The sequence below is a fragment of the Emericellopsis atlantica genome, assembly GCF_019669845.1.
Source record: "Emericellopsis atlantica unplaced genomic scaffold F5Z01scaffold_16, whole genome shotgun sequence".
NCBI lineage: Eukaryota > Fungi > Ascomycota > Sordariomycetes > Hypocreales > Bionectriaceae > Emericellopsis > Emericellopsis atlantica.
In genome coordinates this window covers 429729-455532 of record NW_025764718.1, presented here as the reverse complement: position 1 = coordinate 455532, position 25804 = coordinate 429729, and the positions used below count along the sequence as shown (strand labels likewise).

Sequence of the window (25804 nt, the reverse complement as noted above, 5' to 3'; positions counted from 1 at the left end):
GTTCGCGATCCTTCTTCAACAGCTTGCCTCCACGTTTGACCTTCTTGTCTTCCAGAGCCTGGAGCTCGTGATCTTCTGCTGCTGCCTCGTCCGCTGCGGCCGCCGCTTCAGCTGCTTCAGCTGCTTCACCTTCTTCGACTTCCTGGGCCGCAGCAGCTTCCTCGGCTTCTTTGGCCGCGAGATCCTCTTCAGGGGGTGCGTCCGCGGGTGCCTCGGCTGCAGCTTGCTCGGCAGCACGCGCATCAGCTCGCTCTCTGAGGAACTCGTACCTCTCACGCTCCGACTTCTTGGACAGCTTGCCCTTCTTGGCCTTGCGAGCCTCGAGATCAGCGAGCTCTGCCTCTTCGGCCGCAATCTCCGCAAGCTCTGCTTCTTTGGCAGCCGCCTCAGCTGCCGCCGCCGCCGCCGCCTCTTCAGCTTCAGCGGCCTCACGAGCAGCTTGCTCTTCCGCTTCCTTTGCTGCTTTCTCCTCCGCTCGCTTGTCTGACCGTTCTTTGAGGGTAGCGTACCTTTCCTTTTCGCTACCTTTAGATAACTTTCCCTTCTTCTCTTTCTTGGCCTCAAGTTGGGCGAGCTCAGCTTCTTCAGCGGCAACGTCAGCCTCATCGGCCTCTGGAGTGGCCTCAGGCTCAGCAGGAGGTTCATCTGCCGCCTCTCCGGCCCCCTCCGCAGCATCGGGGGCAGGCTCAGCCTCGGCTTCGACTGCTGCGTTAGCATTCGCCCTATCGTCGGCACGCTTTTCCAGCTCTTCGTATCTGTCTCGGTCTACAGATTTCGCGAGACGTCCCTTTTTGGCTTTCTTCACTTCCAGTTCGGCGAGCTCCTTCTCTTCGGCCTCAATCACTGCAGGATCTTCAGCAGCAGGAACGGGAGGCTCTTCTAGAGGAGCCTCCGGTGCAGGTTCCTCTTCAGCAGGTGCAGGTTCTGGCTCAGCAGCAGGTGCCGCGGCATTCGCCCTGCTTTCAGCCTTCTCCTTGAGGATAGCAAGCCGTCCTTTATCGCTGGATTTAAGCTTGCCTTTCTTGGCGAGTTTGGCCTCAAGGTCAGCCATCTCCTGTTCCTCGGCAGCTACATCGAAGGGATCTTCGACCGGGACGGCCGCCGGTTCTTCAGGGTCCGCCTCCGGCACCTCTTCAGCTGCAGGCTCGGGCTCGGGCTCAGGTTCTGGTGGAGCCTCTGCCTCTGCTGCGGCTGCAGCTGCCTTGGCTTCGGCGCGTTTGTCGGCTTTCTCCTTGAGCACCGCGTACCTTTCTTTCTCGGCAGTCTTGCCTAATTTACCTCTCTTGGCCTTTTTAGCTTCTAGATCTGCGAGCTCTTGCTCCTCGGCTTCGACTACCGCAGGATCTTCCTCGGGTACAGGGGGTTCATCCGGCGGCGCCTCCTCGGCTGGCGGTTCTAGAGCAGGTTCGGGCTCTGGTTCGGGTTCAGGTGCTGCCTCAGGCTCAGGCTCAGGCGCAGCGGCCGCAGCTTCCTCAGCCTCCTGGGCAGCTCGGGCCTCGCTCCTCTTGTCGGACTTTTCCTTCAACACGGCATACCGTTCCTTGTCCGTGGTGGACTTCAACTTGCCTCGTTTGGCCTTCTTGGCCTCCAGGTCAGCCAGTTCCTGCTCTTCGGCTTCGACCACTGCGGGATCTTCTCCATCACCTGTTCCCTCCTCAGCAGGAGCCTCTTCAGGTGGGGCCTCTTCAGCCGGCGGCTCGGGCTCGGGCTCAGGCTCGGGCTCGTGCGGCGCCTCTGCCGCTGCCTCAGCCGCCGCCTTCTTCTCAGCCCTCTCTGCCGCACGAGTCTTGAGTTCTTCGTAACGGACACGGTCTGCACTCTTAGAAAGCCTGCCCTTCTTGGCCTTGACCTTCTCCAGCTCCTGCAGCTCTGCCTCTTCGGCAACGACAGCTGGGTCTTCCCCTGGTTCTTCAGGGGATGCCTCAGGCTCGGCGGGGGGCTCCGGCTCTGGTGCAGGCTCAGCTGCTGCTGCTGCTTCTGCCGCAGCCGCCGCTTCTGCTTCTGCGGCCTCCCTCTGAGCTTTTTCGACAGATCTCTTGATGGACCGCTGTTTAAGCTCAGTGTATCGCTCACGATCAGCAGCTTTGGGCAGTCTCCCTTTTTTCGCCTTCAGGTCTTCCAACGATTGCAATTCTTCCTCGTCAGCAGCAATGGCGGCATCTTCAGAAGCTTTCGCTTCGTCAACCTCTGGTGCAGGAGGCTCTTCGGGCTCAGGGGCAGGAGTCTCCTCTTCGGCGGCGGCGGCGGCGGCGGCGGCGTCCTCTGCCTCCTTCTGTGCCTTCTCCTCAGCTCTCTTGTCGGCACGCTCTTTGAGCTCCTCGTAGCGCATCTTGTCTACCGTCTTGCCGAATTTCCCTCTCTTCGCTTTCTTTTCTTCCAGAGCTTTGATTTCCTCCTCCTCGGCTGCGATTTGGGCCTGTTCAGCGGCCTTGGCGGCATTTTCAGCCTCTGTATCGACAGGCTCCGGGGCCGGAGGTTCTTCAACAGCCGCTGCCGCAGCAGCGGCTGCCTCTGCCTCAGCATCTGCCTCCTTTTGCGCCTTATCAGCTGCTCGTTTATCTATGCGCTCCTTGAGTTCGTTGTAGCGATCTCTGTCGTCCGCTTTGATCAGTCGATTCTTTTTCGCCTTTTTCGCCTCAAGCTCAGCAAGCTCGGCTTCTTCTTTTGCAGCGATGGCTGCTTCTGCTTCATCTTCGGCACTAGCCGCGGCGGCGTCAGGGGCAGGAGGCTCTGGGGCTTCGGGCGGCACAGGCGCAGCTTCGCCTTCAGCATCAGGCGCGGGAGCTGCGTCGGCAGCGGCCTCCTCAATCTCTCTAGCGGCAGCAGCTTCCGCTCGCTGGTCGGCAGCATCCTTCAAGATGTCGTAACGCGCTTGGTCTTTCTTGAGCAGCTTGCCTCCTCTCTTCACCTTCTTTGCCTCGAGTTCTTTCATTTCCTCCGTGTCTGCGGCGATTTGAGCTGCTTCCGCTTCTAGCCTGGCTCTCTCAGCCTCATCGACAACAGGTTCTTCCGGCTCAGGCGGTGGCGGGGGAGGTTCCTCGACTTCAGGAGCTGGGGCCTCCTCGGCCTCTTGCGCAGCTTTTTCCTCAGCCCGCCGTTCAGAGTTGGCTTTCAGAATATCGTAGCGAGCCTGATCCTTCTTTAGTAGCTTTCCCATCCTTTTGGCTTTCTTCTCTTCAAGCTTTGCCAATTCTTCTTCCTCAGCAGAAGCCTGGAGAGCCTCGGCATCTGCCTTGGCTTGGGCTTCAGCGTCGATTTTGGCCTGCTCTTCGGCCTCCTTTGCCGCTTGCTCCTCAGCGGCTTTGGCTGCTGCTTCCGCTTCGGCGGCTTGATCGGCTTCGCGAGCGGCTTGCTCCTCAGCCCGCTTCTTTGCCTTCTCCTTGAGAAGGTCATACCGTTCCTTTTCCTTCTTGAGAAGCTTGCCCTTCTTGGCTTTCTTGCCCTCGAGGACTGCCAATTCCGCTTCCTCTGAGGCGGCCTCCGCGGCCTCAGCGTCTGCCTTTGCCTTTTCCTCGGCTTCGCGCGCTTCATCTGTGACCATGATTATCAGCCTGTGCACAAAGTTTCCGAGTGTCTCGCGGCTTACCTGCGGGATCCTTTTTGGTGCCTAGATCCCAATCATCATTGTTATCCTCGCCCCAGGAGAACGTGTCCTTCTTCTTCTCTTTCTTGCCCCATGAGTTGAAGAAGTCGTCGTCGCCTCCTCCTGCCGCAGGTGCATCGTCGAGTTGTATGAGGTCGTCGGCCGGTTTCTTTTCCTTCTTAGAGTTGGCCCCCCAAGTATCCCAAATGTCGTCCTGTTTTTTGGGCTCTTCAGGGACAGCATCGGCGAAAATGGAGTTCTTCTTCTTCTTTCCGGCCCCCCACATACCCCAGCCTCCTTCGTCCTTTTTGGGTTCTTCCTTGGGTTCGTCATCTGCAAAAATAGAGTTTTTCTTCTTCTTACCCGTGCCAAGTCCCCATCCAAAGTCGTTGTCCATACTCGTAGCGCCTGGTGCGTCAGTAACAGGAGGGGGAGCGTCAGCAGTATCATCGAAAAGCCCATTGTTCTTGGTCGCCTTCTTGGGCTTGGAGATGGCGCCCCAGAAATCGTCCGCCGGCGGAGCGTCTGGAGCAGCCGGCGGAGGGTCCGAGGTGCCGAAATCATCCAAAAGGCTGATCTTCTTCTTGTCCTTCTTCCCACCTGGTGTAAACCAATCTTCATCTGCGGGATTGCCGTTAGCTTCGTACTGGTCCAAACTAAGGGGCTCCGACTTGCCCTCGTTCTCCTTCTTCGAGCCAAACGCAGGCTTGGATCCCCAGGGGTTCGCACCGCCGCCGCTGGCGCCTCCTCCCCCTGAGTCGCCTCCGCCTCCGCCTCCAGCCCAGTCCCAGGTCGACCCGCCGCCGTTCCATTTGTTGCCCCAGGTTCCTGCAACACCATTGTTATTACTCGTAGATCCAAAATCAAGGTGTGGGCTTGCCTCCGGAATCATCGCCAAGTTTGATCTCTTGGAAGGCTTCGGTGCCAAAGTCGGACGTTGGAATGTCGGGCAGTCCTCCCAACTGGGGCGCGCCTTTGGCCTTGGCCTTGGAACCGCTGAACGTAGCCCAATCGTCGTCGGGCTTGTCACCACCATTACCGCCATTGCCACCGTCTCCAGCACCACCTCCGGCGTCCCCAGCTGAACCTCCGCCTAGGTCGCCGTTGCCTCCGTTGCCGTCGCCGGGGGCATCGTCCTTCTTCTCATTGCTGTTGTTGTCGTTGAGGTTTAACGGTGTCGACGCAGCCTTCTTCTTCTTCTTCGCATGCTCGCGCCGGCCGTTCTCCGAGTTGAGGTCTAGCAGGATATCGAACGCGGGGTCACTCAAGACGTCTTTCGAGGACTGGCAATCTCGGGATGAAGATGAGGTCGATCCAAGCGCGGGGCTTGAAGCATCGAAAGCGTTATTCTGTCGGCGCGCAAAGTTGTCGGTTCCGCTCGGGTCCATGACTTTGTCGGACAAGGTCGGTGTGGAGGATGCTGGCGATTCAGCAGCGCCTTGTGGTATTCTTCTAGACCATGGTAACGATGTGGCGGGGACTATGAGAGTCCTCTCGACGGACTGCGTTTTGTGTGACGTGTAGAGTTTCTGCGGCAACGAATGGATTGTCAGCAATGATACGAATGCCAGGCCGTGGCACAAGTGTCTGAGTCGTCGGGCCCGCGTGCGAGCAGGTTCCTGGAGCGGGCCGCTCGTGAGGGAGCACCCGAGCACGCGGCCCCAACGGTTTCCAGCGGCTAAGACTGGGGAAGTTGGAAGTCAAGATGCTTCAGAATTGCCTTGCGACAACGTACGTACCTGAATTGGTCTCCTCTGCAGCGACCAAGCCTGAGATATCAAACTCAGCTGGGCGCGTAACGAGCGCTCATCCCACCCAGTCTGCGAGGGCTTCGTTGCCGGGCAGCCATGACCGTTTGCGAAGCAGCTTTCTGTGAGCGCCAGCACCTCGGCCGCGGCCATTGTGGAAACGTGAGGTCGTGTTCTGGGTTTGGGGCGTTGCAATCATGGAAGCTGCTTGGACAGAAGCTGTCGGTGCGCGTTTCGAGGGCAATTCGTCGAGGACGGAGTCGAGGATGGGCAGACGGCTTGTTTGCTCGTCTAATGCGCCGGGATGTGGCGTGGGGATGTTTCTGTGGTCGCGCGCGCGAAAATTGATGTCGCCGTAATGTTACAACATGGAGCAGCGTTGAAAAAAGAATGCTCCTTTGGAAATGGAGATGCGCAAAAGGCTTGAACCCTGGAATCGGAAATGTTGGATCCGAGACAGTATCTCCCCGCCACCTCAAAAAAAGCCTGCGTGAAGCTGGCGGCAATCGCTGGGCTGGTTTGCCCGCGCGCGGCTGTCCAGCGATCCCTGGTCCCTGTCGAGTCTGTCGTCACTAGGACCCTTCTCCCCCGGATTGTTGTTGCTTCTGTAAGTAGCCAGATGGGGCTGTGGTCGAGATGGAGGAGGAAACTCGGGTAACGACGAAAAAGAGAGGTTACAAAAATCCAACAGAAGAGGAGATAAATCCAGGCGAGCGCGTGACTGACTGGCTGTCACCTTCCCGGGGCTGCAAAACAGGCGGTGATGCCAATGGGGAGGAAGGAGCCAATGACGCCGGCTGCCCTTGCTTGGATGGACACTCTGATCGTCTTGCGCAGGCGAATCGGAGCGTCGCACGACACTCTCTTCACGAATGCGCCAGTCTTCCCTTTCCCAATACTTGGCCAAAGTGCCTCTCCTCAGGAACGAATGAGTTCAAGGTAAAGTAAGTAAGTAGGCAAAGCTGGCGAGGGAGGAGCATAAAGTCCTGCAGCATCGTGTTGTTGTTGGCGCATGCGAGCGGGTGCATGGACCTCTTTATTCCTCACTTCGCCCGTTGGTCGGTCACGGTCACAGACTCACAATGGCCTTGCATGAATCTTGTCGGTTCATTGGTACCTAATGTGCCCATAGGCCATGAGGGGCCACTTTATCTTCCCATCCGACATGATGAGCTGCTACTCTGTTCAACCTGTTGCCTCTGAATCGCCTGGTTGCTTGCCGGAAAGGAGGCTGGGGGCGGGGCATACACAGCGAAATCCCATCACCAGACACAGATTTTGAACGACTGTCCAGCGTCCCCCACACCACCATGGACGGCATTAGGCAAGGCGTCAAATGGATACTTGATTGAGCAACCTCGATCATCTACTTCAACGCAGTTCCGAGACAAGATTCATCAGTAACCCCTCGGGTGCCTTTCGACTTCGAGAACCTCCCCAGCTCAAGAAGCACCCCGCCATGAACGAACCTTACCCTATTCCATCCCTTTCAAGGAGTCCTCGACTACCTACGTACATACATGCAGAATGGATGTCTCCGTGCTGCATGCATGCAGGTTGACATTGCAGCTGCGCGTCGTCTTTTCTTCCCACGCGGTTCGCATCTATCCACTGACTGACTTCCGATCCAGTCGCTGGTGAGGAAAGCATGTATACCCTATATGCTGCTCAAGGTCCTAGACTACAATGTGTCAATGCCAGTGTCCGGCAATGCGGGGTCCAATCGCTCAGCGGCTGCTGCCAGATAACCGACCGGACACGATCATTGACCAGGACTGGCGCTGTCTACGACTGTCCCTTTCCCCTGGTCATTAGCTGGACAACCGGGTCGATCAATCGTGAAAATCTGCGGCGGTGACCACGCGAACATTGACGACGCTTGCTCATGCGGCGAGGCCCAACTGGAGCAACTGCAGCACAGACGTGGCGTGAGCTGCCTGCCTCGAGGCAAGGTGCAGAGTGGTACATGTGGGCCTGGGCAGCGACGCGCCACTCACGCAGGTATCTTCTTCCTGTCTCTTCTTTCACCAAGACGAAGTTGACGAACCCAAACTCGGCCTCGAGCCGCCGAAACGCCACAAGCGCCTCGCCAGCCTGCGTGCGTGCGGTCTCTTCGGCAGCTCGAGAGGGCCCTGCGTTGCTGTCGCGCCGTGGTCGTGATGACCTGATTCGCCGCACGAGCATGGTCGACGTGGGAACGGCCCATCCCGCCCTTCACCGCTCTTCTTGGACGGAACACCTCGGCGGCAAGTGGCAGAAAAACAACGCTTCGAGCAACGTACGTACATACCCGAAAGACGTGCGTGCTGCCAGCAGCTCCATGCATAGAAAAGAATGGAAGCATGTTCCTGTTTTGCTGCCGAGGGAGGCCGGGCGAATCTGCCCGCGATGCTAGTGTAAGGTAGATCTGGTCCACGGTTGCTCAGATCTACTTCGTAAGGGTAGCGGATCTGTGGCGGTCAGACCCAACGGCAGACCAGTCTCAAATTTGCCACAACTATCCATTGACCGCCGTGTAATTAGGTTTGCCTTGATCCGAGCATCGGCGGGCATGCGTCATTGCGAAGGACGGTGGACTGGCTTCAAAGCTGAGGCGTTTGCTTGCGGTACAGGGTGACCATTATCGACCAGCCGTCCAATGTTAGCGTGTGCGACCTGTACATGCACGTATCCGGTTGCAACAGAACGACGACGAATAGGTATCAAGCGTGACATGTGAGACGATGCGGAAAGAAACGTATGGCTAGCCTATGCCGGGCGACATGGACAGATATGTCGCGCGATGCCGCTGGCATGACATGGCTCTCCGGTTCGTGCCACTTATTGTTATCTGTAGCGGATAGCGGATATCGAGGCAGAATCGACAACCAGTGATCAATCCTCCATTACAACCCCATTGGCCAAGGGAACTTGTAATCGTGCACCTAGACATCCGCTAACCAACCCAATTTCAAGATCCACAAGTAGCTAATGCATGGCACACTTGACTACTGTGCATGTTTGATGTTGGATTTTGGAAGGGGAATGGCCGTGAATCATGAATTACTTGTAATTACTGCCCGCATTTCTCCAACAGGGTTACATGTACTCGGAGACTCGGAGGGACTAGACTAGACTAGACTGGACTTGGACAGTTGGACTGGACCCCGTTTTATATGTAGTTTCCCCTACTGGCCAATGGGACACCAGCACGGCAGCCAATGGACCACCGCTGTGAGCCTGCAACCAGCGGGGGGTCCATGGGGGGTTGGAGGGGGAAGTCCAGTCCAGACTCCAGAACTCCAGGCCGTCCAGTCCATCCAGTACAGTACATGTACAAGCAAGAATCAAGAATCAAGATAGGCCAACTCGATCCACCCATTCATTGTTGGACATCGCCCAGGCTGGGCGCCCCAGTCGACCTGCCGGTGGGTGCCGATGCATGTGGCCTGGCTGTTGGACGACACGACGTACATGAATCCACTTCCCACGCGCACTCAGAGTCTCAGACCCGGACTTTATCTTCAACCCTCAACTCTCTCTCGCACCTCTGGATGGTCGGTCGGCCGGTCGACTGCACCCCAATCTTGACGGAATCTCGATACTGTACCTATCCTACTCTGCGACAGCCTGGCCTCTCGGCGCGCTCGCCCTCCTGTGATCTGCCCGCCAAACAAACCACCAGACATCGTCTACGAGGTACTATCACATGTGCTCCACTGCGCACCCCTCATCAACACCATCGTCCATTCCAGACGCGGCCAAATCATGAACCGAGCCTCGTGCAGCGCCTTGAGCATCCAGAGTCACCAGCCGTCGTCAAGGTCGCACCTGACTTCATTACACCACGCCACATAACATGAGGGTTCAGCGACAGGTCTCTATCGCGGTGCCCATACCACCGTCCCTACCCCCCCAGGCTGTCATTGCGACTCTGCAGACGGTATCCCCCGTCATCCGGAACCTCGGGACCCTCTCGCGCTTCGAGGAGACACAGGCAGGCGGCGAGCCGGTCGCGACAGACCAATTCTTCTACGGCGTCGGCAACGTGGGCAACTCGCCCGGCGGGACACCGCCAGCCGTCTCAAGCTACCAGATCTACGAGCTCATCACGCTGGCGCCCGGCCTGACCAAGGAGGTCACCTATCCGGCCTACTTCCAGCGCGTCCCCGAAGGTCTCCGGGTCCGGGCGAACGGAGCCGCCGGAATCACAGGGTGGTGCGAGTTCACCGTCCGCGCGCGAGGCAGCCACGCCGGCTCGCCCGAAGGCTCCGGGTCACAGTCTGGTAGCACGCCTAGCACTGGCATGTCGGGCGACGTGGGCGGCTACGAGCTGTACGAGAGCCTCGTGGTCGAGGCCAACTCGCTTCTGATGCCCTTTGTCGTGCAGACCATGACGTACGCGCATCGAGGGCTCTGCGACAAGGTTCTGCAGGAGGCCGCTGTGAGCTATGCGGCGTCGTTGGGGTTTGATGAACACACAAAGACCATGGGGAATTCCTAACACCCGGGGAGGCCATCCGAGGCCCTGTGTAAACAGAAATTAGAAACACGAAGCCAAAAGCATGGAGAGGTGTCGGGTGATAACACGGTGTTGGTACCGCAGCCTAGTCTAGCGCTGCGGCACGTAACGACAGGTTTTCAGACCTCAACACCACGGCCCGCAAGGATACATACACCCTGAGAGCAGACAGACAGCCGCCCACAGCCTGATGCATGCACATGGCCAACGTTGCCTCGCAAACTCTGGGCAAAGCGCAGAGTGCGAGATGTGATCTGCGCTGCCCTGCCTGACCGCCGCTCTCTGCTTTCTGACACGGGAAATGGCAAAGATAGAGCTGTGTTGAGGCAAACATAAATGCATTTGGGACACTGGCACCTCTCTTGTGATCCGCAGGTGCTTTAAGTTTGATTAATCACGTAGCTAGCGGCGGGGCCGTTTGTAGACTGGACTTGTTTGTCACTTGTTGGAAGGCCCAACTTTTGTTTTGTTATACGTGCCCCTCCTTGATCCATCCATCCGCAAGACCCTCAGATTTCACCGCACACCATGCTCCCCTCACAGCTCTTAGGCACCTACAGACAGTACAAGCGAGACACTGACTCGGTGGCCTCATGGCTCGCGTCGACTGCCAAGGCCAGCGGCTTCCCAGCTGACCTGCTGACCGCGCCAGGAGGAGCGGGAGGAACACAGGCGCCCAACAGTGGACGCCTCAAGGGCAAAGAGCGAGCAAAAGCTCGCGGCAGTGGCAAGCAAAGCACATCAAAGCCCGCAGAGAGCAAGGTCGCCAAGCACATTATCGCTATCAAGGACTTCCTGCCGCTGGCCCAATGGATTGCCGGTCGCCAAAACCCGGCCATCTCGGTGCCAGATGTCTTCTCCGCCACGATTGATCGCCTCATCACCCTTCGATCCGAGTTTAATGGCAAGCTGAGCGAGCATGGGGTCGAGACAGACACCAAGTCTGACGAAAGACACGGGTATTTTGTCGGCGTGCTCGAGGCTGTCCGGGCGGCGGTATGTCCAAGGGGGACTCCCACGACTGCCACTGCGGCGGCTAATGCAGCCATTGACTCGGCCAACGACGCCTCCCAGGCACCGGGCGAGGACCTGGGTGGCCGCTTCGCTGCTCTGACTGTGGACGAGCCGTCCCAGGCCTTCATCGAAGTCTTCCGCAACGCGCCCCATGAGAGGCCAGAACCACGTAACGATGATCCCGCCTCGTACGAGGCCGAGCCTCAGACCTCCCTGGAGGATACGCTGTTTGCCTTTTTCGTTATGATCGACGATCTCAACAGAATCAGGTCGCGTATCGAGTGGATCTGGTCCAACCATCGCGATGGCATGTTCGACCTTGCTGCAGCGGCCGTTGCTACGAACACGGCCATCTCCCTCGCTCGCAGCTTGATTGACGAAGTGAAGCCCATCTTCGACAAGCAAGAGGGAGGTGCTTGGGGCCTGTTGAACAAGCTGTTCTTTGCGACCTGCCTCAGGAAGGGGCATCAACCAGAAGAGATATATCTCGGTGGCAGCAAGGATAACTTCAACTACAATTTGTACGACACGGCCGATGAGTGCTATCTTGTCGCCTTCCGACACTTGACCAGCTTCGTCGACGTCCTCGACCCTAAATGTCTCCCCTTGATCAAGGAAGGCATGTTTGGAACATATGACGCCAGCAGCGACCGTTCCTCCAAAACAGGCCCGCAGAGGCATCAGGAAGACCAGGTCCTCCTGCTGGAATTCTTCACGGAGCTTGTCACGGTGAACCGACTGCTTCCAGGCTACCCAGTTGAGGACGAATTCCTGCGCGGCATGAAGGAGTTGGAAAAGACCGGCACGGTTACCTTTTCTCTTGTCTTTGCTGCGCAGATTTTCCTCGACATCCACCACACCATGCGTGCTGCGGTGCGACGGAGCTTCGCCACCATGTTTGAGGAGACTACCGTCATGCACAACACGCTCCAGGCCCATCTGGACTTTCACAAGAACCTGAAGATCAAAAACTGGCCGGCCTCCAACGACCACGTACTGCGAGAACTAAGCCGTATGCTGGACTGGATGGGGAAGGATCCCGTGCACGGCGCCAAGGCGAAGCAGTTTACGCGGATGAAAAGGCCTGTGCCCCCGGAAATGGAGGTGCACCGTATCATGATCTACTCGCCTATCCTGGCGGGTCTGTACCTCTTCCGTATCCGCGCACAGGTGTACGAGGCAGGTGTCGCCGTCGCCAATGCCTGGGGCTCCATCACCTATAGTGCGCATATCTACAATGCTCTGCTTCAGCAGGGGCTGGTGGAAGGCCGGTGGGAGGACATGGATGTCTTCTTGACCAACATGGGCGATGCCAACTTCTGGACGGGGGGTGAGCGGCCGCAGACTATGCAGGATTGCTTTCAGAAATTCTGTCTGCAGATGGGCGTCTCAGCTGCCGCGTTTACAAAGAATCGCCGACGGCAGCCTACTGTTGCCTCGCGCGCTGGTCCACGAGGCATCAAGGAGGGCGCGCCGGTGTCGTCCATGTTGGCGACCAAGATTTGCAACAAAGCCGACATGGACTGGACGCTGGACTTGATCGACAATATTGTTGCGCGCAGCGCCTATAAGATGGAAGGCTCGCTCAACGACGGGGATTTGACCATGGCACTGATTGACGACGCGCAAGAGCTCAAGGCCCGAGATCGGCTTCGGCAGCAAAAGGCCAAGGCTAGGGCGTCTGGCAAAGACAAGACCACCCTTGTGCCGGAGGAGCTTGTCGAGACGCTCGCCCTGTCACTCAACTCGGAGTCGCTCGAGATGTCGTTCCCCCTCTTATTCATGCACCGCTGGTGCTGGAGAGTGCTGCGATCGATCAAGGAGAGTTGCGACCCTGTTCTGAGAGAGCGCTACACACCTGCGTACATGGACAAGGAGAGCGAATTGCCCTGGGTCGCTGGGTACATTCTCATGTCTGCCAGTGGGTTCGAGGGATCGCACGACTTGAGACTGCTGCGTCTCGCGGCAGACCCTCTGAATGAGATGCTAGGCGTGGGGGGCGGTCGAATGGCCATCAAGCTGCTTCGGGATATAGGGAAGCATATTGAGTTTGAGGAGGAACACAGCGAGGGTGAGTGACACCTTCTGGCGCGAGGAAGAAACGCAACACCTTGAGTACTGGTGTATTTTAAATAATAAAGACACATCTTGCTTGTTAGATGGTCACCTGGTCCTCTATGAAGTTCGCAAGCACAGCGAGTCTCCCCTGCGCATACAGATTCTGTTGTATGGCACTAAAGCCTCTCAAACTCCTCAGGCAACCTCTCCTTCTTTACCCAAGCCGACACCCCTTGGGCAAAGAGCTCTGGAAACTGCATGTCCCATCCATGCGCTGCCTTCCTGATCACAACGGCGCCTGACCCATCCTCTGGCCACGCCTCATCCTGCTCCGTCCGCCTGCTTCTCAGCGCATCGGCCGTCCTCTCAATCATCGGAACGTCGTCCCCCTGTGCACCCGCGATCGACAGCGTCCGCACTTTCAATGCCCGCACGTGATCCAACGTAAACCGCACGATCCACGGAAACATGTCTTGAACGAGCGGCCAGGTGATGTTCTCCCTCATCGCCGCTGTCAATTCGTCACTCATCAGCAGGCCAAGCGATGCCATTTGGTACCGATACAACCAGTCCGGGAGCCAATGCAGCGTAAGCTTCATGGTATAGTAGGTCACGCTGGGCCATTGCGCCATGAACAAACGCGCCCCGACGGGCGGTGCAGCACCGGTGACGAAGAGCGAGAGGACAAGGTCCGGCTGGTCTAATGCGAGGCACTGGCCGATGTAGCCGCCCATGGACACGCCCACGACATGAGCTTTGCCGCCGTGGGCGTGTGATCGAATGAGCTGTGCGACATGCCAGGCCGAGTTGTCCGTCGTGCCCGGTTGGATATGGCGTGAGGCGGAATGCAACGGGAGGTCGGGGACGAGGACGTGGAATTCAGAGAGGTGCGGAAGGACGAGTGCAAACTCGAGATGGCAAGTAAAGCCTCCGTGGAGAAGGACAATCGTTGTCAGTTTGTCGTCATTGTGTGACGTGAATGACAGCAACGGGCCAGCTGCGTCTACTGGAGAGGTCGAGGTCATGGTGGTTGTTAAGGAGAGGTTGGAATTAGGATGAGACGCCATGCTTTTATGTGAATCAGGACCCGGGAACATCCAGAGGCCGAGCATACACAGCACAGCTTCGGGATCCGCGAGGGGTCCGAATTACAGGTACAATCCTTACAAAATCTTTATAATAATACCAAACAATGGCTTTGTCGTTACACTTCTAATATATCGCGGTCTCTATGATAGCACCAAAACAGCATGCTAGCGAGCAAGCTATCACGACTGAGGTTCAACATTTCTAGCCGTACCCACGACCCCACACCAACAACCACGAGGAGAGCTGCGCATAGTACTGTGCTTGTTAGATTAAAGCGACGACTTGGTGCAGGAGGCAGGGAGGAGTATCCAAGCAACGTCGTTAGTTTAGTCTTGAGGAGGTGGCGCCTCGCTCGACATGCTACAAATCACGTTGCCTTACGATAGGCTCGTGGACAGCCTTCTTGAGGCTTCACTGCAGGAGGCTCAGAGCATGAGCGACTCGTTCAGAGATAAGAAGCAATATACTAACTTGTACTGCTTCCTGGACGGCTCCTCTGCACGAGAAATCGTTGGCGCTGAAGTACGTGAACATGATGTCTCCGATGTGCACGGACGCTCCAGCTCAACGTCGCAGCAGGACTGGTCTCTGATGGCACGGGGGACGGGGAGCCATAGCTCACACCCCAATTGCCGTGGCTCGCGCACAGAGAATTTTGTCACCACCGAGCCTGGTCTCCCACTTGGGCGGCTTGAGAATCTGATTGTTCTAGTATATAACGGGAGGACCCTTGTCAGTTCTTACAGAGGCCATCCAAGGATCCTCACGTTATGTACGAGAACAGAGATCAATGTCATGGCCGACCCGCCGCATGGACCGCACGCTATGTACGTTAATGTCAGAGACACTACCTTGAAGTACGAATAAAAGGGCCTGGCTTACATGCTTCTGACGCTTGTCACGCGCGTACACCACGACGGGTTTCCCCTCTCCGGGACTACGACGGTCAATGTCGAACTGATGCGTGGCAATGACCAGGTCACCAAGCTTGAGATATCCAAAACTTCGAGGGTCAAAATCTGGTTGTTGCTTGGTGATGAGACCGCCGACTTTGGCGAGATTGGCCCACCCCTCCTCATCTGAAGCCGCCTCGACCGCCCTCCGTAACTGGGCCGTCAAGGGGGTATTGTCGTCAAACTTTGTCGAGGAAGCTCGGTTGTGCAGTGGCATGTCCATGGCCATGTCCAACTGTGGTGCGGCAAGCGGCTCGTGGTGCGTGATGTTCTCAAAATAGATAAACTTGTCACAGGCGGAGACAAAAGGTTTCGGCGTCTTTTTCTCACCGAACCCATATACAACCAGGCCTGACTCGCGGATGCGTACCGCGAGCCGGGTGAAGTCGCTGTCGCTAGAAACGAGACAGAATCCGTCAAAGCGGTTGGCATAGAGTAGGTCCATGGCGTCAATGATCATGGCCGAGTCTGTCGCATTCTTGCCATGGGTGTAGGCAAACTGCTGGACGGGCTGGATCGACTGGGAGAGGAGCTGGTCTTTCCAGCCCTTCAGACTGGTCCCAGTCCAGTCGCCATATGCCCGTCTCACAAACGAGGTGCCGTACTTGGCGACTTCGGCGAGGAGAGCGCCGGCCACGCTAGGTCGCGCGTTGTCGGCATCGATGAGAACCGCCAGTTTTACGGCGGTGTCGGACGCCATTCCTGCCCGGTCCTTACGCAAGCAATCAGCTCGCAGATGTTCGTTTAGATGCTTGCTTGTGTACATGTAGAGAAGAGGACAACGGCTCTGGCGGCACTGGGCCACCAGTACGCACGTGACTACCCTATATCTTGGACCCTGTCACCCTGACCAAGGCTAAGCCGCCCTACCCTACAGAGACACCGTGAAGTCTTGGCAGGGCATTCCTAAATTCCTGCTCCGACTTGCCCTCGTGACCTGCATCAGCTCTAAAGCGGACAGACTGACATGCGACTTTTCAAGAGCCAGATCGAGCAGTCAGATCTCACCAAGATCTATAATAAGCTTGTAAGGCCGACGCGGGTCTAAACGGAGATAAGGAACCCGCGCTCCTGCGTGTCGGCCGAGAACGTGAAAGCTCACCCTTTGAAGGCCGTGTCAGCAATCTCACCTCGTCTCGCTCAAACCGCTCCGTCCTTGCCTCCGTTACTCGGGAATCATACCTTATGTCTCGACCGAGAGCGTTCGCCCGTCTTCATGGAACGACAACGCCGCCGCCGCCGGAGACCCGCGCTCTCCTGCATCGAATGCCGGCGTCGTAAGATCAAGTGTGACCGCAACGACCCTTGTGGCCACTGCATAGCAACGAATACGCAATGCACATTCAAAATCTTTGGTGACGATCTAGCTAGGGATTCAGGGGATTTGGGGAGCAGCACGGCACAGATTGAGCCCGCGCCATCACCTCGGACTTTACGGGTCGGTGTGAATGCGCCAGCTGCGGATCAACAAAGCGATTGTCTGTTCGTATCGCCGGCCGCGGAGAGTCCGCCACATTCTAGACCTAGCACGCATGCTGCTGGACCTGAGAGTACTACTAGGCGACAGGGTCTTGGCCAACAACCTCCAGGACCAAGATCGCAGGCTTCGGCCGGCACAGCACTCAGCAGTCTCTCGGACACTGGACAAAGCATTCTGGCAAGCCAATTTGGTCTGGAGGCAGGGAAAATCCTCTTGAACAAAACGAGGACGTTGCGTTCCAGTCACTGGATGGGAATGGCTGAAGAGGTAAGCGATAGCCTCTCAACTACCTAGAACGGAGGAGCTAACAGTCTGCAAGTTTAGTTGCCTGAATTCTTGTTACAGGGCCATCACCGGCGAAAGCACCCAAGAAGCATGGCTGCAGGATGAAGAAACCAAGGCCTCGATTGCCCACATTCAAGAACTGTTGAGGAAATGCAAGACAATCACAAGAAGTCTGAAAATCGGAAGGCCGAGCAGGTCCTTGTTTCCAACCCTGTCCGATCTCCTCCCACCTACTCGCGATGTGGCCGACAAGCTGGTCAAGCTTTACCTGGAATCCTTTGAGCCACTTATGCGAATCCTTCATATACCTTCATTCTGGGCTGAGTATGAAAAGATTGCCGAGAGCCCCGATACGGCCAAACCCGCCAGCCTCTTCAAGGTCCTCCTCATTATTGGGCTGGGATCATCCCTGACACCAGAGCCAGACCCAGCGTTTCGTATCAGGGTCCAACAATGGCTGCATGCTGCGCAGATATGGCTTTCGGGCCCTCTGGAAAAAGACCGGTTAAGTATTTCTGGGATACAAATCTTTTGTCTCACACTCCTGGCACGGCAAGTCTTTGCCATCGGAGGGGACCTCGTTTGGACGTCGACCGGATCTCTCCTCAACAGGGCTATGCAGATGGGTCTACACCGAGACCCTAAACATCTACCGCCCATGTCTCCTATACAAGCCGAGATCCGTCGGAGACTTTGGGCGACCATTCTGGAACTTACTCTACAGTCGTCTTTGGATGCGGCGATGCCCCCAAGGATTTCCCTGGAGGAGTTCGATACAAAAGCACCATCCAACGTGGACGACGATGAAATCAGCGAGTCCACCATGGCTATACCACACCACCCGAAAGAAACGTATACTGTATCTTCAATGCAGCTGGTTCTTCTCGAGTCTGTGCCCACAAGGCTGAAAGTCCTGAGGGCTCTCAATGGCCTACACGCCGAGATCTCCATCGAAGACGTACTCGCCCTTAGCGCAGAACTAACCAGAGCGCTTCAAAAATGCGGTCAAATCATACAAAGGAACAAGAGCAAGGGATTGCATTCGTTTCAGAGCAATCTTATCGACTACCTTGTGCGTCGATTCATGATTCCCCTACACTGCGCATTCGCCTGTAAGGCGCGCACGAACCCACTGTTCCAGTCTTCTCGCAAAATCTGTCTTGACACGGCCCTGTCTCTCCTGTCCCATGAGACAGATGACAAGTTTTCGCGTCTCATGGCCGTAGGCGGCGGCATGTTTAGAGAGGGCATCCGATATGGCTGCAGCGTCATCGGCCTGGAGCTCATCGCCGAGACCGAATCGCAACACAAGGATGGGACGCTGCACCGAGCTTCAGCATACAGGAATATGCTCAAACAGAGTCTCAAAGACTTGATTGCGCTGTCCGAAGAGAGGATCCGCCAGGGGGAGAACAATGTCAAAATGCACATGTTCCTCAACATGATCCTGGCACAAGTAGAAGCAATGGAAGAGGGAAAGCCCATGGAGTACACAATGGTAAAGGAAGCACGGGAAAGTCTGGAATTTTGCTACGAGCTCCTGCAGGCGCGCGCTTCCACCATTCCTTTGCCAACGCCAAACGTCCAACTTGAAGATCCGTTAGGACCGTTGCCGGGTATAGGTGATTGGCAGACGGAAGCAGACTTTGCGGGTTTCTTCCTAACCAGTACAGCGCTTTTCTGAGTCCCAAACTGTAATGGATCTCTCAATGGTTAATTCCGTTGGTCAATGTCAGGGGCTGCGGAGATTATCGGCCCTACTACTCCAAGCCTTTCGGTCGAGACGACGGTCGTAAGCGCGGATGTAACGCGCACTTCTTCTCAGTATGACCAGAGTCCGTGATATCAGTGCTACCGGGAATATAAGGCAGACATTATATAAAGAGGCTGCAAGAAAGTTTATTCTGTGTTCATTAGGCCTGCATCATTTCTCATATCTTCTTGGTCATCTTCTGTCGACCCCCCGTATCGCACCTTGACCAAGACCATCCTCCTACGACTGCTGTCAAATACCGCGGAAGCACCATGGGCAACATGAAAATCCTCATCAGCGGAGCTGGAATGGCCGGCAGCACCCTGGCCTTCTGGCTGTCCAAGCTCGGCCACAATGTCACCGTCATTGAGCGCTTCCCCCATCTACGAGCCTCGGGGCTACAGCTCGACCTCCGCGGTCACGGGATCGAGGTGATGAAGCGCATGGGACTGGAAGATGCCTTCCGAGCGAAAAGAACTCCAGAGCAGGGTTTCGAACTCGTCGGCAGCTCTGGCATGCGCTGGGCGTACTTCCCTGCCAACAAGTCAGGCCAGGGACCGCAGAGCTTCACCACCGAGTACGAAATCATGAGGTCGGACTTGTGCCATATTCTCCACGATACGTCCAAGGAAAGAGTCAGATATATATTTGGGACCTCTATTGCCAGTTTCAAAGAGGACGAGGACGCAGTGGAGGTCTGCTTCCACGACAAGACGACGGAGCGGTTTGATCTCCTCGTGGGAGCCGATGGCCAGGGGTCGCGCACACGGAAAATGATGATGGGACGAGGGAAGCCGGATGGATTCCACCCAATGGACGATACGTTTGCTGGATACGTTACCATTCCTCGCACCATGGAGAAAGGAGAAGGATACAACGCCAAGATGTACATGGCTCCTGGCGGACGCGCAATCATGACGCGCAGGCATAGTCCAGACCAGATGCAGGCGTACCTCACCTGCAACTTTACGTCGGATCGCATGAAGGCCATCGCAAGGGGCCCAGTCCAGGGGCAGAAGGAGGCCATCGCCGAGGCCTTCAAGGGGGTCGGGTGGAAGGCAGAGGAGATCATGAAGGCCATGATGGAGGACAACGACTTTTACCTTGCCGAACTCGGCATCGTCAAGTTGGACAAGTGGTACAAGGGCCGCATCGCCCTCGTTGGAGACGCGGCGTACTGCCCCTCTGCGAACACTGGCATGGGCACATCATCCGCCATTGTCGGGGCCTACATCTTGGCCGGAGAGATCGGAAAATATTGCGCGGGGGGCGCAACAAGAGAGACTCTAGCGGCTGCTCTCGATTCCTATGATCGCAAGTTCCGCCCTTTCATGGACCAAGTGCAAAAGGGCCTTCTGGACGGCGGCGGCTTTTCGGGTTGGATGCCACAATCCGCACTGGGCATTACCATCATGAACTGTCTCGCTGGGGCGGCCTCGCTGCTGAGGATCGATCTTGCCAGTAAACTCATGCGAGAGGAGATCAAGGACTGGGAGCTTCCAGAGTATGAGGGCGTGTTCAAGGCTTAGTCGAACAACATGAAAGCTGAGCAGGAGGCTCGACATCCCAAGTAGGCTACATGTAGCAAATCACCACTCACCAACCTTACGGATTATTATGAATTTTGAAACCAAGATTATTATGTACTTCTACGGATAGAGGCAGACGATATTATACCATTGGAGCGACGTCTTCATGTACGCACAGATAGTGGTACTATCACAGTCCGCGAGCCTCGAACAGATCGACCAAGTGCTAACTATATGAGATTGACTTGCTGCCAGTACTATCACATTCGACCATACCTAGTAGAAATTACGGGATCCCGTCTAATTCTTGTTCTCTGGGCATTGGGATCAATCTTTGCACACCATGTCCACCCTTTTTAGAGGACAATTCTTCCGAATCTGATACCCTTTGCCCCTGAGAGACTGTCTTTACTTAAACATGAGAGCTAGCCTGGGCCCTGAAGGCCTTGAAGCAGGCTCCACGCCGCTGGGAATGCTGCTCATTCGAAACCTGCACAGTCGAGCGCACGCATGCTGGCCTGTCCTTTTGCGAGGTCTTGGAGACATGGACGCTCCTATAGCGATAGCTCAACTCGCAGGACACAGCTTGTGCATGAGGGTTTTAGGCAGCCTGAGCCTACCCTACAGAGACACCTTGAAGTCTTGGCGAGGTATTCTCAAACTACTTACTACACCGACTTGCCCACGATTTTCTCCAACCTAACGTTACATTAGCTCCAAAGCGGACAGACGAACATAGGACGACTCGAGGGCTAGATCGAGGCCCTACATGCAGTCACTCAGCCAAACGAGTGGGGCGTCTGACAGCTGCAGGCAAGAGTAATAAGACCCGCCCGACTCTCGTCGTTCTGATTCGAAGCCGGCGGTGATATTTGTCGCCTTGCATTGCGCCTGGACTCTGGAGGTCGCCGTCCATCTGAGTGGGGCTTTGACTTTCATCGTCGTCACAAGCCAGTTGCATACATTTACCATGACGTTCGGGGGTGGACATGGTGACTCCATGTCATCCTGGGCTCCGGCATAGCGACAGCTCGGGGTCGCCGCTGCTCGGTCCTACTCGGTTGCTGCCTGGATGCGGGCTGACATGGCCCGACGTAGGGAACTCGGCCAGGGCTGACTAGCAAGGCACGCAACGGATGAAGCCGAGATGGAATGCCAGCAACTCTCCCTCTGCTGGCAGATTCTAGACTCGTGACAAAGGACGGCCAGCATCCATGAAAAGTATAAATACTATCGTGATGGCTCTCAGAGAAGGGAGAACCATCCATCGTCTCTAGCTTCACAAGGACAAGCTGTCTTGCCCTCGACTCCTTTGTCTATTATCGTGGCAGTCTCTGAGCAGCACCCGACACACAACCCGCACAATGCTTTCGTCGATTCTAGCGGTGGCCCTTGACACTCTCGACTATCATCCGTGGTGTCGTGGCTGAGCATAACCCCAAAGAGAACGTCGTCTTGGCCGACTGCGGCATCGGTGATGTCCCAGGACACCCAGACTGGGCATCGTCGCAACATGTCCTCTACTACGACGGAGCAGTATGTACGTATCCCACGGCGCCCTCCCACGAGAGCAACAAGACACTGACTTGGCATGATAGGGACCGACGCCGCGGGATCCGCAACGAACCAGCCCAGCATGGTCCAGGTAGTGCCGTGGGACGGCTCCTACCCCTGGCGTTTCTCCGCGGTCACTGTCATCATGCCCAACAACGACAATTTCTACATTCAGATATCGAGTCCAGAGGCTGGTGACGGGAACACGCTGGTGGGCGTCATCGTTCACTCGTACGACGCCACGTGGCTTCGATGCTACTCATGGCACAAGAAGAATGTGTACCGGCTCCCTAACGGCCAGTCGTGCGCCTCGGCGTTTGTGTGCAACCACGCGGACGGCCCCGTCTCGCAGTCCAAGGTGACCGTCAAGGTCTCGACCAACACGGATAGCGCCACGCTCGACACGGTCGTCTCGGTCGACGACGTCTTTGGCAAGATCGACTACGGCAACGACAAGCAGGTCTGCGATGAGTCCTGGAAGGATATGCCAGGGACGGGCTGCAAGATCCGGGCCAGGTGCCACGGTAACGTCCCAGGCCTCGTGGAGAAGATGGTGAGCGGCCTCAAGGACCTGGCACGGTCCAAGGACGCCGGTATGTTCTCCGAGTCGACCGTCCGGGACAAGAAGTGGGACCCGTGTAAGACAGGCCGCGACACGTGTATCGGTGGTTGGGACTGGTACGACCGCCCCGTCACTAAAGTGGCGCAACAGCTGTCCGTCTATGTCAGCGATGAGAATGGCAACGACAAGGGTGAGTTGTCGTACGAGCTTGACTGTAGCATGGCCAAGTCATGTGCCGGCTGCGATGCCGCCAAGTTCGGGATGGCAGTGGGCAGTGTATTCGGCGGACCGTTCGCAATCCTCTTTGGCGCGGGCGGTCTCGTGACGGAGGCGGCTTGTGCTTCGTCGGGGTGTTGATGCTGCTGGTCTCAAAGATCCAAGGCCAACGACTGGAGGAGACGCCGAAGCAAGGAGACGCCGAAGCAATGGGGATCGTTTTGCTCAAATTAATAGAGTACTTAACACAACAACATGCTTCTTGGTTCTTCTATAAATCTCTCCTCCTTTACTTACACAACCTATACACCAACTTGAACCTATATCCTCATTAACAGTGTTGCAAGAACTCACATGAACGGAAAGGGATTCTAGACTAGTCAACATCTTGCTCATCGTCAGTGGCACTCGAAAGCCGGTCCTTGTTTGCCTTGTCACGTCTGTCCTTGGCCCTCTGCGTAACCCACCGTGCGATCATCCCAGCAACACCATTCGGTCTGAACGTGTCTTGTTGCGATGACTCTTCTTCCCTATCCAGATGCACAAAGCTCTGTTGGCCCTCCACAGTCCCGGACGTGTGGAGGGTGCCCCTTGAAAACACGTCATGCCACCTCTGCTTGAGGAGGAGCCGTCTTTGCTTGCCGTCGTCGTTGGCGCCGTCACGCTGTTCGTGCTCGCGGAGGACTCTGGCCGCGTCCTCGTGCCCACGCGTCTTGGCCCACTCATACGCCGTGCGGCCGTTGTCACTCTTCGCATGGACATTGGCGCCATTGTCAAGGAGGGCATGGATGGTCTGCATGTTTCCCAGGGCAGCGGCGAGGTGAAGAGCGGTACCGGTGGCGTCAACTGTGCGTTTCACGCGCGCACCGCCTCTCTCGACAGTGGTGATGCCGCTGACCTTGATCGGGCCCTCGACGTTGTCTCCGCTTTGAACAAGCAGCGGAATCAGATGCGCGCGCCCGACGGCTACCGCCAGGTGTAGCGGTGTGAGCTGACTTTGCAAGTTGACGTGGAGGTCCAGTTCATGTTTCGACGCCGTCTTGGCCTCCAAGTGCGCACTGCATGGTGAATCCACGGTGGTGTCGTGGTTCAGAAGAGTCAACATTGTCTCTTGATCCCCCGTCAGGGCCACGAGATGGATTGCCGCGAGGTCTCCCTTGACCTTGATCCTCACTGTTCCCGCTGCTTTCTCAACAAGGCGTGAGACGGCATTGTTTCCGAGCCATTCTGCAAGGTGAGGCGCTAGGACATCCCCACGGACAGTCCTCTCCACGTGAAACTCGGCGGAAGCTGACAAGCTCGCGTCGTGTTGGAGAAGACAATAGGCTGTACGCGAGTGACGCCCCAGAACAGCGAGGTGAAGAGGCGTCAAGTACGCCTGCATTGTATCTCCAGCATTCATATCGCATCTGCTTTCGACGGACGCTCCCTTGGCGATAAGGGCACGTGTCATGGAGGTGTTGCCAAGGGCGCATGCGACGTGGAGAATGGTGGCAAGAGCCTCAAACGTGAGACTCATCGTCACTGTGGAGGAGAAGTAAGCGTCCATCTGGACGCCAACAGTGACAGCGGTCTTGTCGTCAACCTCTCGTAGATAAAGCAAGCCCGCCTGCCCTAGCATGTCGATTCCCGAGGCCGACGCTATCATGAGAGCAAGTATACGCAGCCAGCCCGTCTTCGGACTGCTGGCAGCAGCGACATGGAACTCGTAGTCAGAGAATAAAGCAATCATGCTAGCTTGATTCATACCGGCAGCGGCATCGAGGGCCGATATGTCGGTTTCCATCCGTAGCTCGATAGTGGCTGACACCTTGGACCGCATACTTGCTAACCCTGGTACATCGCCCTGCTCAGAGAACAGCAGTACGTGGAGAGGTGTGACCTCGGTTTGAAAGTCTCGTCTAATGCCCAAAGTGTGTCGAGCATGCGCGTCGGCGTGATTTCCTAGGAGAGTTTGCGCAATGTCCCATGACCGTACGATGGTCGCCAGTTGCAACGGCGACAGCTTGGCATAGAGACCTCCCACGTCGAGGTCTAGTAATGACTCCAAGTCTGCTCCTCTCCGGGCGAGGTGCTGCATGTCGATTTTAGACCGTCGGAGGATGGCGACATGGAGTGGCGTCAACTGGAGAGCGTTGCCATGCGACTTGACCTTGAGGAGGGAGTTTGGATCTGTGTTGATGTTGTCGTCACCGAGCAGGAGCTCTGAGATGGTAGATGCTTTGAGCATGGCCGACAGATGTAGGGCGGTCAGCTGAATGCGTGTATCGCCGACGTTGAGAAGGAGCATGGCATTGGGATCGGCGAGATTGGTTCTCTCCGGCAGGGTCTCATGGGTCAAGCGAGCCTCTTGCGCTTGCTGGGCTTCTTGGCCAGCAGCAGATGGAGATGGAGGCCCATCGGAACCCTGGGTAGGCTCCCGTGGGTGGACGATTGGCGCCGCGCCCTTGTCCCCCCGACTTTCCCGGCCCTGATGGACAGTTTGCTCTAGGCCGTCTGTCATGGTCTCGGATCCGTCCTCTCTGGCCTCGGTCCTGCGATCCATCACCTTATCCATGCGCTCGAGTAGAGGATGGAATATGTGTCGATTGAGCATGCTGGTGACTCGCCCTACTTGGAAACGGGGCTTTAGGGACCGCCGTCCAACCCTACGTCTTGGTGGAGAGCGCCGCTGTCTTCGCGGTCTTCTCCATTGCCGTCGTCGGCGGTGTGGTAAAGACGGACCCGTGTGCCGACGACGAGGTGCCTGACTTGGCGGAGGAGACCTTCTCGTTCGGGATACTGACCGCGAACGAGGCAGGCGTCCTAACCTATCACGTAGCTCGGACTCTGACAGGGAGTGAACTGATTCCGCGAAGCCGGGCTGGACTTGATGGGTCCCAGGCGTGGGACGCGGGCCATGTCCAAACCTACCCCGAGATCGAGGCCGTGCCCTTTGTGAGTGAGATCGAGAACGCCCTCGGGCGCGCGGCCGACGATGCGAATGCTTCCGATTCCTGCGTCCAAGAGACGCCAAGACCACCCCTGCAGTACCGGCCAAGATGGAAGTCAGAGGCGCTGGTGATTCACTACGCGATCGTGATCGGGATGGAGACGGGGCTCTGGCCCTGGAGTCCGCTGGCGGTGGTGAAGTCGGCGGCACTTGATGCTGTTTACGTGAGCGAAAGGCAGCAGTGGCAGCAGAAACCATGCCGGCCGACATGTAGTCACGTACACGGGTACGGGATCGCGATCGACCGGCGTGCGGTGACGGTGACGGTGACGGTGACGGTGAGGACGTGGAATGTGTGGATGTCTCGCTCTGACTGTCGCTGTCGGCTCTAGGCGAGAAATAGGATCGCCGGGGAGATGAGCGGTTCGAGGCCCTGATGTAGCTGGAGTCGTACGAAAAGTTCGAGTTAGACTTAGAATCCTCCGAGAGTAGGCTGCTGCAGTCCGAGTCAGCATCGGACGCCAGCCAAGCATGCTCCTCTTGAAGC

The 25804-nt window shown here is 56.7% G+C and overlaps 9 protein-coding genes across 9 annotated transcripts; 5 read left to right on the top strand and 4 right to left on the bottom strand.

Annotated features, from left to right (window-relative positions):
- Positions 1-862: 862 nt before the first annotated feature.
- Positions 863-5725, bottom strand: F5Z01DRAFT_147249 (uncharacterized protein). Its single transcript, XM_046257698.1, has 7 exons — positions 5323-5725; positions 4464-5112; positions 4259-4411; positions 3947-4204; positions 3587-3898; positions 1248-3531; positions 863-1017 (listed from the first exon to the last, which is right to left on the bottom strand). Exons 1-7 carry the CDS (start codon positions 5482-5484, stop codon positions 1008-1010), a joined length of 3828 nt encoding a protein of 1275 aa, XP_046117501.1. The 5' UTR covers positions 5485-5725; the 3' UTR covers positions 863-1007.
- Positions 5726-9169: 3444 nt separating this feature from the next.
- On the top strand, positions 9170-9814 carry F5Z01DRAFT_637320 (uncharacterized protein; the record flags this gene model as incomplete). Its single annotated transcript, XM_046262269.1, has 1 exon — positions 9170-9814. The coding sequence occupies one exon, from the start codon at positions 9170-9172 to the stop codon at positions 9812-9814; it is 645 nt and encodes a 214-aa protein (XP_046117500.1).
- A 449-nt stretch (positions 9815-10263) lies between these two features.
- Positions 10264-13003, top strand: F5Z01DRAFT_147185 (uncharacterized protein). The gene has a single exon (XM_046257697.1). The coding sequence runs from the start codon at positions 10361-10363 to the stop codon at positions 12923-12925; it is 2565 nt and encodes an 854-aa protein (XP_046117499.1). The 5' UTR covers positions 10264-10360; the 3' UTR covers positions 12926-13003.
- On the bottom strand, positions 12955-13931 carry F5Z01DRAFT_657610 (Alpha/Beta hydrolase protein; the record flags this gene model as incomplete). The annotated part of the gene is made up of 1 exon (XM_046263655.1): positions 12955-13931. A coding segment is annotated over one exon (851 nt), but the record flags the coding sequence as incomplete, so codon positions are not given.
- Positions 13932-14786: 855 nt separating this feature from the next.
- F5Z01DRAFT_674978 (NYN domain-containing protein) lies at positions 14787-15646 on the bottom strand (the record flags this gene model as incomplete). The annotated part of the gene is made up of 2 exons (XM_046265099.1): positions 14787-14816; positions 14876-15646. 2 exons carry the CDS (start codon positions 15644-15646, stop codon positions 14787-14789), a joined length of 801 nt encoding a protein of 266 aa, XP_046117497.1.
- Positions 15647-15937: 291 nt separating this feature from the next.
- On the top strand, positions 15938-18566 carry F5Z01DRAFT_147121 (uncharacterized protein). The gene is made up of 2 exons (XM_046257696.1): positions 15938-16693; positions 16746-18566. The coding sequence occupies exons 1-2, from the start codon at positions 16163-16165 to the stop codon at positions 18393-18395; spliced, it is 2181 nt and encodes a 726-aa protein (XP_046117496.1). The 5' UTR covers positions 15938-16162; the 3' UTR covers positions 18396-18566.
- Positions 18566-20153, top strand: F5Z01DRAFT_147113 (uncharacterized protein). Its single transcript, XM_046257695.1, has one exon. The coding sequence runs from the start codon at positions 18737-18739 to the stop codon at positions 19991-19993; it is 1257 nt and encodes a 418-aa protein (XP_046117495.1). The 5' UTR covers positions 18566-18736; the 3' UTR covers positions 19994-20153.
- Positions 20154-21422: 1269 nt separating this feature from the next.
- On the top strand, positions 21423-22583 carry F5Z01DRAFT_146930 (uncharacterized protein). The gene has a single exon (XM_046257694.1). It carries the CDS (start codon positions 21585-21587, stop codon positions 22464-22466), a length of 882 nt encoding a protein of 293 aa, XP_046117494.1. The 5' UTR covers positions 21423-21584; the 3' UTR covers positions 22467-22583.
- Positions 22584-22701: 118 nt separating this feature from the next.
- Positions 22702-24921, bottom strand: F5Z01DRAFT_674974 (ankyrin repeat-containing domain protein; the record flags this gene model as incomplete). Its single annotated transcript, XM_046265098.1, has 1 exon — positions 22702-24921. The coding sequence occupies one exon, from the start codon at positions 24919-24921 to the stop codon at positions 22702-22704; it is 2220 nt and encodes a 739-aa protein (XP_046117493.1).
- Between the last annotated feature and the right edge of the window lie 883 nt (positions 24922-25804).

Bases quoted from the DNA above. Each gene is read 5' to 3' on its own strand.
- F5Z01DRAFT_147249 (XM_046257698.1), bottom strand. From the start codon at position 5,484: ATGGCCGCGGCCGAGGTGCTGGCGCTCACAGAAAGCTGCTTCGCAAAC. The intron at 5,113-5,322 runs GTACGTACGTTG...TCGTTGCCGCAG, and splicing joins TGCAGAGGAGACCAATTCAG to AAACTCTACACGTCACACAA. The intron at 4,412-4,463 runs GCAAGCCCACAC...ATGGTGTTGCAG, and splicing joins ACTTGGCGATGATTCCGGAG to GAACCTGGGGCAACAAATGG.
- F5Z01DRAFT_147185 (XM_046257697.1), top strand. From the start codon at position 10,361: ATGCTCCCCTCACAGCTCTTAGGCACCTACAGACAGTACAAGCGAGAC.
- F5Z01DRAFT_147121 (XM_046257696.1), top strand. From the start codon at position 16,163: ATGGAACGACAACGCCGCCGCCGCCGGAGACCCGCGCTCTCCTGCATC. The intron at 16,694-16,745 runs GTAAGCGATAGC...ACAGTCTGCAAG, and splicing joins GGATGGGAATGGCTGAAGAG to TTTAGTTGCCTGAATTCTTG.
- F5Z01DRAFT_147113 (XM_046257695.1), top strand. From the start codon at position 18,737: ATGGGCAACATGAAAATCCTCATCAGCGGAGCTGGAATGGCCGGCAGC.
- F5Z01DRAFT_146930 (XM_046257694.1), top strand. From the start codon at position 21,585: ATGATAGGGACCGACGCCGCGGGATCCGCAACGAACCAGCCCAGCATG.